This window comes from Neophocaena asiaeorientalis, unplaced genomic scaffold, assembly GCF_003031525.2.
Source record: "Neophocaena asiaeorientalis asiaeorientalis breed wild unplaced genomic scaffold, Neophocaena_asiaeorientalis_V1.1 scaffold357, whole genome shotgun sequence".
NCBI classification, from domain to species: Eukaryota; Metazoa; Chordata; class Mammalia; order Artiodactyla; family Phocoenidae; genus Neophocaena; species Neophocaena asiaeorientalis.
The window spans coordinates 4,734,149-4,748,979 of record NW_020173270.1 but is presented as its reverse complement, the minus strand read 5'-3'; the positions used below and the strand labels follow the sequence as shown (position 1 = coordinate 4,748,979).

The 14,831-nt window shown below is 55.8% G+C and overlaps 2 protein-coding genes across 5 annotated transcripts in view; one reads left to right on the top strand and one right to left on the bottom strand.

The window, feature by feature from the left end:
* Window positions 1-683: 683 nt before the first annotated feature.
* FSD1 (fibronectin type III and SPRY domain containing 1) lies at window positions 684-10,932 on the top strand. Of its 2 annotated transcripts, none has more exons than XM_024745905.1 (12): window positions 684-878; window positions 1,045-1,176; window positions 1,950-2,051; window positions 2,744-2,766; window positions 2,937-3,058; window positions 3,585-3,794; window positions 6,915-7,013; window positions 7,844-8,003; window positions 8,358-8,437; window positions 9,429-9,680; window positions 9,784-9,897; window positions 10,849-10,932. In XM_024745905.1, exons 1-12 carry the CDS (start codon window positions 711-713, stop codon window positions 10,878-10,880), a joined length of 1,494 nt encoding a protein of 497 aa, XP_024601673.1. In that variant the 5' UTR covers window positions 684-710; the 3' UTR covers window positions 10,881-10,932. The 2 variants fall into 2 exon arrangements, with proteins under 2 accessions (XP_024601673.1, XP_024601672.1); XM_024745904.1 differs by lacking the exon at window positions 10,849-10,932 and adding an exon at window positions 9,971-10,278 and having other exon boundaries at window positions 9,784-9,872.
* The window catches only part of STAP2 (signal transducing adaptor family member 2), a 9,457-nt gene continuing 5,228 nt past the window's right edge, over window positions 10,603-14,831 (bottom strand). Inside the window, exons 4-13 of one of the 3 annotated variants that reach the window (XM_024745908.1) lie at window positions 14,485-14,541; window positions 13,885-13,985; window positions 13,269-13,403; window positions 12,863-12,932; window positions 12,674-12,776; window positions 12,483-12,548; window positions 11,352-11,507; window positions 11,173-11,265; window positions 11,016-11,096; window positions 10,603-10,761 (exon numbers count right to left, since the gene is read on the bottom strand). In XM_024745908.1, coding sequence (XP_024601676.1) covers window positions 10,619-10,761; window positions 11,016-11,096; window positions 11,173-11,265; window positions 11,352-11,507; window positions 12,483-12,548; window positions 12,674-12,776; window positions 12,863-12,932; window positions 13,269-13,403; window positions 13,885-13,985; window positions 14,485-14,541 — 1,005 coding nt within the window. In that variant the 3' untranslated portion in view covers window positions 10,603-10,618. Of the gene's footprint in view, window positions 10,762-11,015; window positions 11,266-11,351; window positions 11,508-12,482; window positions 12,549-12,673; window positions 12,777-12,862; window positions 12,933-13,268; window positions 13,404-13,884; window positions 13,986-14,484; window positions 14,542-14,831 lie in introns of all 3 variants that reach the window. The other 2 variants (XM_024745909.1, XM_024745906.1) reach the window with 2 other exon arrangements.

Below are 14,831 nucleotides of genomic sequence, written 5' to 3'. Positions count from 1 at the left end.
AGTCACATCCCCTCCATGTCCCCCTCGCCCTCCCAGTACCCCAGACCCAGCCTTGACTCCATCTCCCACGCCTTCCACCCGGATTGCGGACCAGGTGTCCCGGCCCCCGCCCCGCCCCGCCTCGGAGGACGCCCCGCCAGCTCAGCACTGGTGACCCCATCAATCCCGCGACCCCAGGAAAAGCACCCGTCGGAGGCCTGGGTTAGGGATACAGGCCCCAGCAGCATCCCCCCACGCGGCCTCCTTCCCTCCCGTATCCCCTCTTCCAGGCCTCCTTGCCTTTCTCCACTTACCTGGTCTCTCTAACCCTTCCTCAGGTACCTCCTTTCTCCTTGCTAATCCCTTTTCCCAGCGTATCCCCTTCCCCAGATGAGCCCATGTTCTGCAGGCCTCCTTTTCCTCTGGGGTTTCTTTCCCGAAGCTAGTCCCTCGCCCTGGATCATGCCCTGCCCTCAGGATATAGGTACCTGGTTGAAGGCTTTGTGCTCAGGCAGACCTAACTGGGGCCCAGGGTCTGTCCCTTCCTGAGAAGCTCTCTCAGAGCCTCAGTCTCCTCCCCTGTGAAATGGGCACGCATAGGCCGCCTAATGTCTGCCCGCTTCCTGAGAGATGTAGGGCCAGAGCTTCGCCCAGGGCCTGCTCTTGGTGGATGCCCAAGCTCATTGGCACCGTGGCCCCCGCATCTCCTCCCTGGATGCCTGGAGGACAGAATGGGGAGTCTCAAGTCGGGGAGCCCGGCCAGGCTGAGGGGCTTACCTGTGTGCGCGCTTCCCTGGGGGCAGGAGGCTCTGCGGAAGATCATCACGACACTGGCTGTGAAAAACGAAGAGATTCAGAGTTTCATCTACTCCCTCAAGCAGATGCTGTTGAACGTGGAGGTGAGGAAGTCACCCCCCCAGGAGGGAGGGAGGGGCAGCCATACGAGCTAATCTGCTGATGTCCATGGGACTCGTGGGCCTGGCTGCCACGGCCAGGCCTGTTTCCCCATCTGAGCACCGGCTTTGACAATCCTAGCCCTTCTGACCCCACAATGTCTCTCCAAAGGCGAACTCGGCCAAGGTGCAGGAGGACCTGGAAGCCGAGTTCCAGTCCCTCTTCTCCCTCCTGGAGGAGCTGAAGGAGGGCATGCTCATGAAAATAAAGCAAGACCGTGCCAGCCGCGCCTACGAGCTGCAGGTGTGTGTGTGGGAGGGGGGGCGGGCCGGGGGGCGGTGCTCTCCTGGAACCCCGCCCAGACGCCATCCCCCATCCCACCCCTCGCACTCAGCAGAGCCCAGCTGGCCTAAGCATCTTCGTCCAAACCTGCCCCTCCTCCCGTGCCCCTTCCCAGAGATGTCCCCAAGAGTCCCCGGTGTCCAGAGCCGGACCCTCTAGCGATGTCGGCCACACCTTCTCTTTTTTCCTGGGGTCTTCCCAGCCTCCTCCCTGGCCATGACCTATTAATGTCCCACCCACCTGCTCTCCTTCTTAATCCCCTCTCCCATCCACCCCTCCTCTCCACGGCTGCAGCCCCACCCGTACATCTGGCTTTTCCTCCCCACCTGTCCTCACCCAGGGCTTCCAATTTCTCAGCCTTTCCCACTGGTGCCCCAGATCTGAGGGCATCACCCCTTGCCAAACACCCCCCTGTGAGTCTCCTGGGGTCTCAGATTCCAAGCTGGGGTCGCTGGCGGTTGCACCAGAACCTCCTGGGCAACTCCTAACACCCCAGATTCCCATCCCTGGGGGATGTGGAGCCCTGGGCTTAGATGTGGCCTGGGCATGTGCATTTCTAAGGAAGGGATCCCCAGGTGGTTCTGATGCCCTGCCTGCAGAGGGCCAGCCTCCCTCTCCCACCTGCAGTTGGAGAAGGGCAAGGTACCCTGCATCCGGAAGGCGGTGGGGAGCCCTGGGAGGGCTTGAGGCAGTGGAGTAAGGTGTCTCTTCTCTCGGTGCCATGGCACCTGCAGAACCAGCTGGCTGCCTGCACGCGAGCTCTGGAGAGCTCTGAGGAGCTTCTGGAGACGGCCAACCAGACCCTGCAGGCCACGGACCGCGAGGACTTTCCTCAGGTATGTGCCTCGGAAGCGACTGGTAGGGCTGCCAGATAAAATACAGGAGCCCGAGATACATTTGCGTTTCAGATCAACTACGAGTAATTTTTTAGTATAAGTATGGCCCATGCAATATTTAGTCTAAGTACATCCCAAAGATCACATGGGACATACGCTAAAAAGAACAATTCATCGTGGTTGATCTGAAATTCAAATTTAAGAACAAATAAATTTTTTAGTATATCTCATGCAAATGTTTAGTATAAATATTTCCCAAGTGTTGCATGGGACATATTTACACAAAAATACATATTCATTCTTTATCTGAAATTCAGATTTAACAACGAATAATTTTTTAGTCATATGTCACGTGCAATATTTAGTATAAGTGTGTCTGAAATATTGGATGGGACCTACTTATACTAGAAAATCATTTCCTGTTTATCTGAAATGCAAACTTAACTGGGCATCCTATAAAATTTTTATTTGCTAAATCAGCCAACTGTATGTACTGGGTACTGGGTGGAAGGTGCGGGTGGGAGCCTGTCTTCGCCCCCTGTCCCTTTGGGGCTCAGCCAAGGTTTTCTGCCCCAGTGCCGGGGCACTTTGCCACATAGATGCCTGGCTGGGCCTCAGTCTTCCTGTCTGTATACTGGCTTTCTGACTCAGTCAACACAATTCTTTGGATTTTATTCTGTCCCTCTTTCTAGGCTGCCAAGCAAATCAAAGATGGGTAAGATGCTGGGCCCTGGCTCCCACCCCATTGCCCCACCCCTGTTGTGAAGGTGGGAATGCCCAGGTGAGGGTCCCTTGGCCCAGAGCACTGGACAGGAAGAAGGGGGAGGGGTTCCCCTACACACACCTCGGAGGACTAGGCCTGGGCGTCCACCTCCTTCCCTGCAGGGTGACGATGGCCCCCGCCTTCCGGCTGTCATTGAAAGCCAAGGTCAGCGACAACATGAGTCACCTCATGGTGGACTTTGCACAGGAGCGGAGAATGCTACAGGCACTCACATTCCTGCCTGGTGAGAGGGGAACTTGCTGGAGGGCCAAGATTGCAGGGAAATGGCCCAGGAGTCTGGGGGGCCTTGAGACAAGGCCTAGAGCAGGGCTGACAGCCATTTGTGGAAACCCCAGAAGGCCCCGCCCTGGGATGGAGCCCTGAGAAGTCCCACCCCACGGTGGATGGAGCCATGAGTAAGCCCCACCCTGTGACAGAGCCCTGAAGAAGCCCCACCCACCAGGGGTGGAGTCCCATGGAGGCCACACCCCCAATTGGTCGTGTTCTGGAAATGTTCTTCATCTGGATGGCGGAATCCAGAGAAGGCCCAGCCATTTGTTGGTTAAACCCTGAGAAAGCTCTTCCCTACCCTCCACCCTTTGAGGAGGTTCCACCCCCAGGCCCCACAACCCAGAGGGGCCCCGTCCCTAATCCTGGGATCCAGAGGACACCCCGCCCCCAAGAAGGTCTATTATGTGGGTGGGGTTACAGCAAGGCCCGCCCCTGCAGGCACAGCACCCTGACACCCCTCTCTGCTCTGTCCTGGGCAGTGCCTAGTGCCCCTGTGATCGACCTGGCCGAGTCCCTGGTGGCCGACAACTGTGTAACCTTGGTGTGGCGCATGCCAGACGAGGACAACAAGATTGACCACTACGTGCTGGAGTATCGGCGGACCAACTTTGAGGGCCCGCCCCGCCTCAAAGAGGACCAGCCCTGGATGGTCATCGAGGGCATCCAGCAGACAGAATACACCCTGACCGGTAAGGGCAGCTCACCCTTCCCCATCCGTCAACCTGGGGCTCATGGACGATCCTCAAGGCACGTGGGGTGTGAGAGCAGCTGGGCTGGACCGGTGGGGAGTAGCAGAAATAACAATAATGAAAACTATACTGGTGACAGCCACTGTACCACGTGTTGAGGGCTTACTATGCACTAAGCCTTTTACCCACCTGTAATGGGCGTGCTTATTATCACCATTTTACAGATGGAGGAACTGAGTGAGGTACGGGCCGAGAGGGCCTCCTCCATCCCTGTCTTATCTCTATGATCCAGCATTCGTTCATTCATTCATTCATTTTAACTTGATGTCTGCAGGGTACCAAGCACCATCCTTGGAGTAGTGGGGGAGCAAAGTGGGTGAAAATCCCTCCTCTGGTGGACTGGTGTTTGGGGGGGCTACCCTCCCAGGATTTGGGGATTTCCTTGGCAGTTATAAGAGAGCAGAAAGCCTGGGGGAATCCGTCCAGCTGGTAGGGGAGGGTCTGATGGAAGATAAAATTAGGGGTCCCTAATGAGTTAAGAAGCCGTCCTGAGCCAAGGGAAACCCTCAGGGGCGGGGAGAGTCTCGCTGACAAGATAACTGTCACCACTGCTCTTGGGCTGTAATCAGCATGCATGGTTAATAATAAGCATGCTAATTGCGGGAAAGAAAAGCCAGCAACCTGCTAGAGGGCCTGAGAAACTCTTGGCTTATCCTTTGCATGGGAATCAAGATAAACACATCCCATTGTTTCCCCCAATCTTTTTTTATTGTGGTAAAACACACATAACATAAAATTCACCATCTATCTCCAGAACTTTTCATCTTGCAAAACTGAAACTCTGTCCCCATTAGCTTTGTTTGTTTGTTTGTTTTAACTTTTTGGCCGCACCACACGGCTTGCAGGATCCTAGTTCCCCGACCAGGGATCGAACCCGCACCCTCGGCAATGAAAGCTGAGTCCTAACTGCTGGACCACCAGGGAAGTCCCCCTGTCCCCATCAGACACTAACTGCCATTCCCCTCCCCGCAGCCCCTGGCACCCACCATTCTACTTCCAGTCCTTATGATTGTTACTACTCTAAGTACCTAATATAGGTGGAATCACACAGTATGTCTGGCTTATGTCACTGAGCATCACGTCCTCAAGGTTCATCCACGTGGTACCCTGTGTGTCAGAATGTCCTTCCTTTTTTAAGGCTGAATGATAGTCCCTTGTGTGGCTATACCCAGCTTTCTCTAGTAGTGGCAGCTTACGTAACTAGAACTCAATACCAGAACCAGAAAGTTGACACGGGTACCTTCTGGAGTGTTGATTCGCTTTTCACCAGTTTTACACGCACTCATTCGTGTGTGCCTGTGTAATCCCATGTGCAATTTTATCCCATGTGTAAATCTGTGTAATCACCACCATCATCAAGGTGTAGATCTTCTCCATCACAGGCTTCTGGATGCATCCTCTTTACCTCTCTGGCCTTTTCCAGAATCCATAGGGCAGGGACTTGAATCCCTCAAAAGACCTGCGATATTCAAGATAATGATGAATTTGCTGACCTATGTAAATAACCTATGTGGTTATTTGCAGTCCACCTACTCTCTCGTTGATTGTTTGGAAGACAGGAAGGTTTGGGTTGAGTTTATAACTTATATTCCTTGACCCATCTCATCCTCATGGGAACCCTGCTTAGTGGGTTGGGGATATGATCGTTGGGTTGCAGAGTAGGAAACTGAGGCACGCACTGTCAAAAGTCAGATGGGTTCGTGATTCTGAAACCAAGCCTCCTGGGTGGTAGGTAGTCTTAGCTCTGGGGCAGTAGATGGCGCTGCTGAGCAAACCACCTTACTCTCAGAAAAGGGGCTCCAAGGGAGGGTGAGGCAGTCTGGGTGGGCACCTGGAGGAGGTTAACAGCCAGGCTGAGGCCCAAAAGAGAAGTGGGGGAGAACAGACTTCCAGGCAGAAGAACAGCCTGATCAAGGGCTCAGAGGCCAGAACACTGAGCCTTAGTGCCTGGAACTAGTTAAGTTTGCAGAGGGAACCACAATTGTAGGGAGAGGGGAGAGGAGGAACGGGGACTTTACCCTGAGGGCAAGGGGGTCTATGGGAGATTTCAGAGCAGGGGGTACTAAGTGTTGTTTGGGATGCCCAGAGAATGGGCACCCTGTGAGGAATGCCCAGGAGGCAGCTGGACATGTGGTCTGAGCTAAAGGTTGGGCTGTGAGTGCTGTGGGTGGAGAGACGGTGTCTGAAGGGTAAGAAGGGGACAGTCAGCAGAGTGAGGTGAGCAGGGGTTCCAGACTGAGGCACCCATACATTTGAGGGTATGGAGGAGCCTGCAAAGAAGACCAAGGGGGAGCAATCAGAGGGGGCAGCCAGGAGAGGACAATGCCATGGCTGCCAAGGAAAGAGAATGTTCCATGAAGGAAGGAGTGGTCAGCCAGGAGATCCTGAAAGATGAGGATTAACAAGGCCAAAGGAAGGAGAGGGAGTGATGCGGCTGAGGGGGGTGTGGACAGCTCTCCAAAGAGGTTTTGCTTGAGGGAGAAGACAGCTTGATGGTTGCTTTTATTTTGTAAGATTAGAAGAAATTAATAATATTTTTTTTAAGTATAGAAATGGAGGGTAGGATATATCCTAGTAGTATGGAAAGTCTTTAAGGAACCAGGCATGGCTAGATCCAGGGGGTTCCAGCAAATGACTCACTCAGCTCCGTTCCTGACACTCATTGGCTCTAGGGCTGCATTCTCCAGGAGGCTTGCCGACGTGCTGGAAAATTTTCTCAGAAGGAGCTTCCTTCTAGTTGGCCAGCCCAGAGGAAAGACAGAATCTGCTCATTATAATACTAGAGTCCCAGGGCAGATTCTGATTGGCTAGTTTGGGTCATGTGCCTATCCCTGGACCAATTGGTGTGACTGAGCCATAAAGCATCCTGGCTGGCCAGTCTGGGTTGTGGGCAGAGCCAAGTGATACCCCACAGGTGAATGAGGGCAAGGATGGTTTCTCAGGGATGTCATTTATAAGACACTCCTTAGAATGAAGGGTGGTGGGATTACTGTGGGACACAGGGGCCTCTAATCTATTGCTCAAAGCGTACACAATGTTGATTCCTCTGTTGTCTCGTAGGTCTCAAGTTTGACATGAAATACATGAATTTCCGTGTGAAGGCCTGTAATAAGGCAGTTTCAGGCGAGTTCTCTGAGCCAGTGACCCTGGAGACACCAGGTGACTGGCTCCCACCCCTGCCCTGGCTGAGACACCATAACCCCTTACTCCCAGGGCCCCAGGGACTGGTGTCTGAGGAGAATCTTCTAAGCGGGATTCTATGACCCTTTTTGCCATGGTTGCCAGGAAGCTCAGTGCTCGGTCCACGATAGCTTCCTTAGCCTGAGTGTCTGGTATAAACCTGGTATTGTTCTTTGCATTTGCAGTTGATCCCATTATACCTGGATGGTTTTTAGACACACACACACACACACACACACACACACACTCTCTCTCTCTCTCTCTCTCTCTCTCTCTTTCTCTCTCTCTCTCTCTCTCTTTTCCAAAAAATGGCTAAGCGCGCTATAGAATTGGGAATGGGATATCAGTACTGAAGACAGATTTGTTAGCCTCCCACAGTGACACCTTTGAATGTCCTGATAGGAAGTCCTTCTGCAATCTTGCTTAACTCTGTCATGCTATAGCCCAGCCCCTTTCCTGGGATTAATCCCCAGTGGAAGCACAGGGCAGCACAGTGGTTTGAAAATGGCTTCAGACCTGGGATACCTTTAGGCAACAAGCCCTTGGCCTTCACTCCTCTGGCTACATGTTCTGCCCTCTCCACTCTTCCCCATCTTGTCTCTTGGTGTCTTTCTGCCTGTTGTCTCTGTATCTCTCTGTCTCTGAATCTTTGTCCGTTGGTCTCTTTTGCTCTCTCTCTGTCTTAGTCTCTGTTTCTTTGTGTTTTTCTGTTCTCTGTCCCTGTCATGGTCTGTCTTGGTCACTGTCTGTCTCTCTCTGTGCCTCCGGGTTTCCCCATCTCTGTGACTCCCACATCTGCCTGGCCCCAGCGTTCATGTTCCGCCTGGATGCGTCCACATCCCACCAGAACCTGCGGGTGGATGATCTCTCCGTGGAGTGGGACGCCATGGGCGGGAAGGTGCAGGATATCAAAGCTCGCGAGAAAGATGGCAAGGGGCGGACGGCGTCTCCCGTCAACTCCCCAGCCAGGTAGCCTGCCCTCTCCCCTCCCTGAGTCTCTGGTGGAGGAGATCAAGCTGGACATGGACACACAAAGTCCAGTGTGCTCAAGGCTGGGGTGGAGGGAGGGATGTGGAGCTGGGGGGACCCAAAGTGTGAATGAAGGGAGAGGAGACTTTGAAATGGGTTTTGATGGTTGAATAGGAGTTTTCCAGATGAGGAAGGTCACTGGTGTGTTCTGACATGAGAGGCCCTGTGTATGAAAAGAACCACAGACAGTCAAGGAATGATGAAAAGTTCCTGGTGGCTGGGGTGGACCAGGGAAGCCCTCCGATGGGAGAGGTGAGTTCTGAATTGAGACTTCCCCTTCCCTGTCGCCCACAGAGGTACTCCATCTCCCAAGAGGATGCCCTCAGGTCGTGGGGGACGGGATCGCTTCACAGCTGAGTCCTACACGGTGCTGGGTAAGGAGGAGGGTAGATGGGAGGAGAGAGGAGTACTCTGGGCAGGGCCCTGATGGGGGGTGGTGGGAGAGAATTCCTTTGGCTGGGGAAACTGAGGCAGCTATCAACAAAGCTTCTGTAGGAATGGTCCCAATAATGTGTTATTGTGACACTGGAGGAATGGGAAGATTTGGGGCTGAGGGATTAATGGGGGGAATCAGAGCTTATGGATGTTCTGGACTGGGGAGTGGCTGGGCAGGAGCTTAAGAGGGGATTTCCTGGGGTCTGTGGAGTAGCTGAGACTCGGGGAGTAGCTGAGCCTCGGGGAGTAGCTGGAAAGAACAGTTGCCTGTGGAGCAACCAGGTTTGTGGAGGAGCTGAAGCAAGACAGGGGCTCGGGGAAGTGGCTTAGGGTGAGTGGAGGAGCCAGAGAGAGTGGCTGAGTCTGAGAAGTGGAGAGAATGGCTAGGATGAGAGGAGCGGTTAGCACCACAGGACTGATTGGATCCTGTGGAGGAGAAGCTGGAGTCCAAGGACGACCTGGAGTTCAGGGGAGTCACCACTGTCCAGAAGAAAAGCTTGAAAAAGAAGCCAGGGTAAATGAGGAAGCCAGTGTGGTTTGTACTTTGTGGCAGGTGGCGGTGGGGAGGGCACAAATTTAGGGAGTAGCTGGTTTCTGGGGATGAGTGAGGAGAAAAGCTACCGTCTGGTGGGGCAAGAGTGTGCGGAGAAGCTGCAGCTCAGGAGTAGCTGGATCGGGGAGTAGCTGAGGTGGCAAGAATCTGGATCCGGGGTCCGGGGAGGATGTGGACTCAGGGAGTAGCTGAGATCTAGTTGAGGCTTGGAGAAGATCCGGACTTAACGAATATCTAGGGACGCCTGGAGTATCTGGAAGGAACAGCTGAGGACCGAGCAGTATCTGGAGGGAATAGCTGGGCTCTGGTTGCCCCTTTGTGAAAGGGCACCTGGGACCCGATTCTACCCAGTCCCCCCTGCCCGCTCCGCCCCACAGGGGACACGCTGATTGATGGCGGGGAGCATTACTGGGAGGTGCGCTACGAGCCGGACAGCAAGGCTTTTGGCTTGGGGGTGGCCTACCGCAGCCTGGGCCGCTTCGAGCAGCTGGGCAAGACAGCCGCGTCCTGGTGCGTGTACGTCAACAACTGGCTGCAGGTCAGCTTCACTGCCAAGCACGCCAACAAGGCCAAGGTGCTGGACACCCCCGTGCCTGACTGCCTGGGCGTGCACTGCGACTTCCACCAAGGTGACCCCGAGCCCCCGCTGATCTCTCCGGCCACCCCTGTCCACCGTCTCTCTGGCCAAACCCCTCTTACCGGTCCCCCTGTCCCTCTTGCCCTCCACCCCAGGCCTCCTGTCCTTCTACAACGCCCGCACCAAACAGCTGCTGCACACCTTCAAGGCCAAGTTCACACAGCCACTGCTGCCGGCTTTCACGGTGAGGCCTCCTCCGCGGCCCAGGGGTAAGAGCGGGCGTGGCGTGAGGGCTGGCTTCACGACTGAGCTCTCTGTGTCCCCCCCGACGCCGTCCCCCAGGTGTGGTGTGGCAGCTTCCACGTGACGGCAGGCCTACAGGTCCCCAGCTCTGTGCGCTGCCTGCAGAAGCGGGGCAGTGCTACCAGCAGCTCCAACACCAGCCTCACCTAGGCCTCAGGACGGCCCCTCAGCTGGGCTGATTTTGGGGGGGGGACGCCTCCAGGCCTCGGCTGTTTCAGCTGGGCACCTTCCTCTCACTTGCTGCTTGGAGCCTTAACTCCTGATGGGGGGTCACCAGTGAGGAGCGGGCACGGGGGCGGGCCCTCCTCCCCACCTCACCTCCTAATAAAGGTCAAACACTGGCCAGGCGGTGCTGCTGGTATTATTTTCGGGGCTGGGTGGCACTGGGTGTGCCTGGCCCTCTCTGGACCTCAGCTTTCTTGGCTGTAAAGTGAGCTTTTCTTGGGAATTGCCTGGTGGTCCAGTGGTCAGGACTCAGAGCTGTCACTGCTGAGGCCCGGGTTCGATCCCTGGTCGGGGAACTCAGATCCCATGAGCTGTGAGGCACAGCCCCCCCCAAAAGGCTTTTCTTGAGGGTCAGGAGGCAGGTTTTGCTGAGCTGAGGACCACTGTGGGCAGTCATCTGAGGGACCCCGCACTGCCCCACCCAGCCAAGCCAAACACGCAGGTCCTGGGGTCACTTGAGCTTTAATTCTGGGAGGAGGGATCTGCCTGACAGATGCGCCACACTTGGAGATTGGCCCGCTGGTCCCCTGTGCACTCGGCTGCGTGCTGCAGCGCCAGTCTCCTCTGCAGTTTCCCTTTCAGCTCTGCTGTCACATCTGCCAGCCCTGGGAGTGGGGAGAGGGGTGGTCCCTGAGGCTTCAGCGGCACCAGGGATTCCCCAGTCCAGGCTGTTCTCTCTTATATCCACCCAGGACTGCTGCAGAATTTTCGGGGCCCAGCATAAAATGAAAAATGTGTTCAATGGACATGAGGAATTTCAAGATGGACACAGCAGAGCATTAAACCAAGCGTGGAGGTCACCCATGTGTGACTACACGGGTCCCCCGCTTGTGAAGCCCACCCTGCATTGACCCCTTACCTGTGGTCGGGGAGGAGAAAGCCTGCGCTGAGCTGACTGCCAGCTTCCTGGCCAGGCCACTGTTGAGGCCTTTTTTGGGCTCTGGTGGAGAAGGTAGATGAAGGCTGAGGCTGGCTCTTGGCTGGATGGGAAAGGGGCTGGGAAGAGGGACCCCTACCTGACTTGGGCACAATGGGTGGCTTTGGAGGCTTTGCCTGAAACATGGCCAACTTCCTGGGCTTCGGGACAACTGGTCGACTAGGGGAAGGCACTGCGTGGACAGAGATGTGGCATGTCACATCCAGTCGTTAGCCCACTCCTCATTTCCAACTCTCATCCACCCCGGCCGCCACCCACCGTCCCCGTTCACGTAGTTGGCAGCTGGGTCATCTCCAATGGGGATCACATAGTTCTCATCCTGGTTCAGTAGTGGGGGCAGCTTGTCCTGGCTGGACACAGGCGTGATGGCCGAGGGAGGCAGCTGCTTAGGGCCACCCCTAGGGGGTGCAGGACCTGGTGGGAAACTGTGGTCACTGTCAGGGCCCACGTGGTGCAGAGACACCTCAGGATGACGATGTATGTGCACACCTCGTTGCATGCATGTGTCCCTGTGCGTGTGTGTGCACGTGCCCGTTCATGAGTCTGTGTCCCTGTGTAGCGTATACATGGACACTGGGTGAATTTGCGGAAGTTGAATATATGCAAAGGGTTTATACACGTGTGTGTATGACATCGCATGGATGCTAAGGTATGTGCTTGGTCGCTTGTCTATATTAGTGTGTGCACTAATCTAGTGTATGTGTAAAAGTCTGAATTTGTGCTCTTGAGTGGGTATGTCTGCATTTGTGTGTACGTACGTGATTGTGACGTGAGGTATGTATATGTGTGCTACATGGGACTGGAACTGTATGACACCTGTATTCATGCATGTGTGCAGCTACTATCTACATAGGAGCTTCTGATATGCAGGTGGACACACACAGGTTTGTGTTCATGAGTGTGGCATGTATGTATGTGTATGTATACTTGGGCCCATCATGCACGTGGGGTCCGAAGCGTCTGACCAGCCCAGGGAGAACTATACCGCTCACTCCACAGAACTTTCCAGTCTCTTCTTGCTTCGTAATCGGGACTACCTCCCACCCTGATTTCCCATCTCTACCTACTGAAATTCTTGGGGACCTTCAGCAAACAGCCCCTCCTCCAGGAAGACTCCCCTCTACTCTAACCTGCCTCCTCTTCTCCCAGCTCTAGGTGCCGCGCCTTCCCCCACACCCTCCAGCCCCAGGTTTGACTCCTCAGGGCTGGGGCTGTCTGTGCCCAGCCATGCCCGCCCCCTCCATAATCTGGAAGCCCCTAGAGAGCAAGGTCTGGGTAATTTCTCGGCCCCTGCAACTCTGGGTAGAAGATTGGGCACAGGTGGCGCCATGAGGTTCCTAGGTCTTTCCCCACTCTGCCCCAGTGGCGACCGCGGGGACAGGGCATCACCTGGGCCGGGGGCCGAGGGCGCCACCCACACACTCTCGCCATTCTCTTTATCCGTCTCCACGTAGCCTGGAACAGAGAGGGCGGCCTGGAGGAGGCACGGCGGCTGGGGGCTGACCCAAGGGTGTCCGGGTCGGGGAGGGGGCGGGAGAGGCGTGGACTGGGCCCCCAGAGTTCCCTGAGGCTGCACCAACCAATCCCTTTCTCGTAGTCATCGTCCAGCAGGAAGGGCATCAGCTTCTTATTGGAGTGCGACACGAAATAGTTGACCACTGCGTCGAGCGAGGTGCAGGAGAACTGGGGTCAGATAGGGGACGTTATCAGGGCTGGCGGGGAAGGGGAGCAGACCTTTGCAATTCCCGAGACCCGGGCCCAGCGCTCACCGGCTCCTCCACGTCGATCACGTACTTGGGGCCCTCGCGCTTCACTCTGTAGTGCCGGACCACCGGCGTCCTGCAAGGGCAGGGGCGAGTGAGTGGCCTGGGTGAGGACAAAAAATGGCCTGCCCCTCGTCCGGGCCCCGCCACCATGGAGGGCCCAACCCCGACTTGCTCCCCTGCACACTGACCACGCCACATCCTGGCGTGGGTCTCTGCAGGGGACCAGGCCCTCGAAAGACTCCACCTCCTAGAAAGACCCTGCGCCTGGTCCTGGCATAGCCCCCCAGTAGGACCGTCCTGTATGGATTCCATCCCGGGAGGCCCCGCCCCCGGCTCCACATTCTGCCTGGGCCCGCCCCTATATATGACCACACCCCCCACACCCGGCGCCGGGGCCACGCATGCGCACCCGTTGAGCGTCTGGAGCGTGCTGACCGACACTCCGCCCGCGCCGTCCCCGCTGGGCCGGAGCAGCAGGTTCCCGCACTCGGGGTGGCGCTCCAGGAGCAGCTGAGCCTCCAGCCGGCTCACTTTCAGGAAACACCTAGGGCGGGCTGCGTCACTCACCAGGACAGGCCCCGCCCCCAGAGACACAGCCACGCCCTCCCCACGTAACCCCGCCCCTGGGCACCCAGCCTTGCCCTCCCGTCCACGACCTGGCTCCTGGAGACCCTGCCTTGCTCGACCCCAGGCCCAGGCTCTGCCTCCGGAGGCTCAGGCTATCCTGCGGGCACACAGGCCAACACTCAGAGACCCATACCCGCCTCCCAGGCACCTATACCCTCTCCTGGAAAACTTGTCCCGCCCCCAGGCACCTAGGCTCGCCCATGGAGATCCAGGCCCGCCCCCAGAGAGCTAGACCCGCCCCAAACACCCAGTAGGGCTCCCAGCTGTGAGACCTAATCCCCGCCCCTGCCCGGATGCAGTCTTACGCTCAAGACCCAACGCCTGGAGACCCCACTCACTGCCCTCTCCGGCTCCATGCTGTCCAGCCCGCCATCATCCTGGAGACCCTCGGCACTTACGAGGGCATCTCGAGCGCACGTCGTGCCTCTTCTTTGGCCAGGACCTCGGCCATCATGTACAGGTGTCCGGGCAGCAGGTTCAGGTTAGACGGGACACGGAGCTGAGGGGGGCATTGGGGCGTCAGGGAATGGGAGGCTGTGACTATGTCACAGAGGGGCAAACTGAGGCCAGAGTGCGGATACAGCCAGGATGGGAACCCAGCTCTGGGGGCTCCAGAGCCACCTGACACCTCAGGGGCAAAGAGGGCGTAGAGAGGACTTCGGTGATGAGGAGGACAGAGCAAATGCTAGCATGTAGGGTCTCAAACTCAACGGCCTGCAGGGGGCAGACTGGGAACAAATGAGTAACCTAGAAATCAGGAATGTTTACTAACACTCCTGCTTTTTAAGTGATAGCAGCTGTCTTAAATTTATAGCACTTTGTTGGCAAAACAAAAGACGTTTATGGGCTACATCTGGCTGATAGGCCGCCAGTTTGTGACCAGTTTGCTATACTGGAGAGGTTTGTTTGGGGAATGAAGGTTGGAAATTAAAAAGAGGATTTCCGAGCAGGCCTAGTGGGGAATGGGGGAGAGAGGGGCCGAGGACGACCACTCTTACCTCCACCACCGTCAGGATGAAGCCTTTCCACATCTCCCGAGACTCCAGACTCTCTACCTAGGGAGGGAAAGAAAAAGATTTTGTGTCGATGAGCGTCGGTCTAGTCATCTGTGAAATGGGAGTGAGGAATAAGAGTTCCTGTGTCCAAGGGCTGTTTTGAAGATTAAATGAGCTTGAACAGGTTAATTTAGAATGATGTCTGAATATAAGTTCTTAGTAATGTGGGGTACTGTTATTCTTTAATGTTATTACATCAACATTTAAAAAAACATAAGTCAGATCATGTATCTCCTATGCTTGAAACCCTCCCTTGACTCCTACCTCCCTCAGGGTAGAAGCCCAGGTCC

Excerpts from the sequence above, each read along its gene's own strand:
- FSD1 (XM_024745904.1), top strand. The coding sequence starts at position 711 with ATGGGGAGTCTCAAGTCGGGGAGCCCGGCCAGGCTGAGGGGCTTACCT. Across the intron at positions 2,052-2,743 it reads ACCGCGAGGACTTTCCTCAG|GCTGCCAAGCAAATCAAAGA; the intron begins GTATGTGCCTCG and ends CCCTCTTTCTAG. Across the intron at positions 3,795-6,914 it reads GACAGAATACACCCTGACCG|GTCTCAAGTTTGACATGAAA; the intron begins GTAAGGGCAGCT and ends GTTGTCTCGTAG.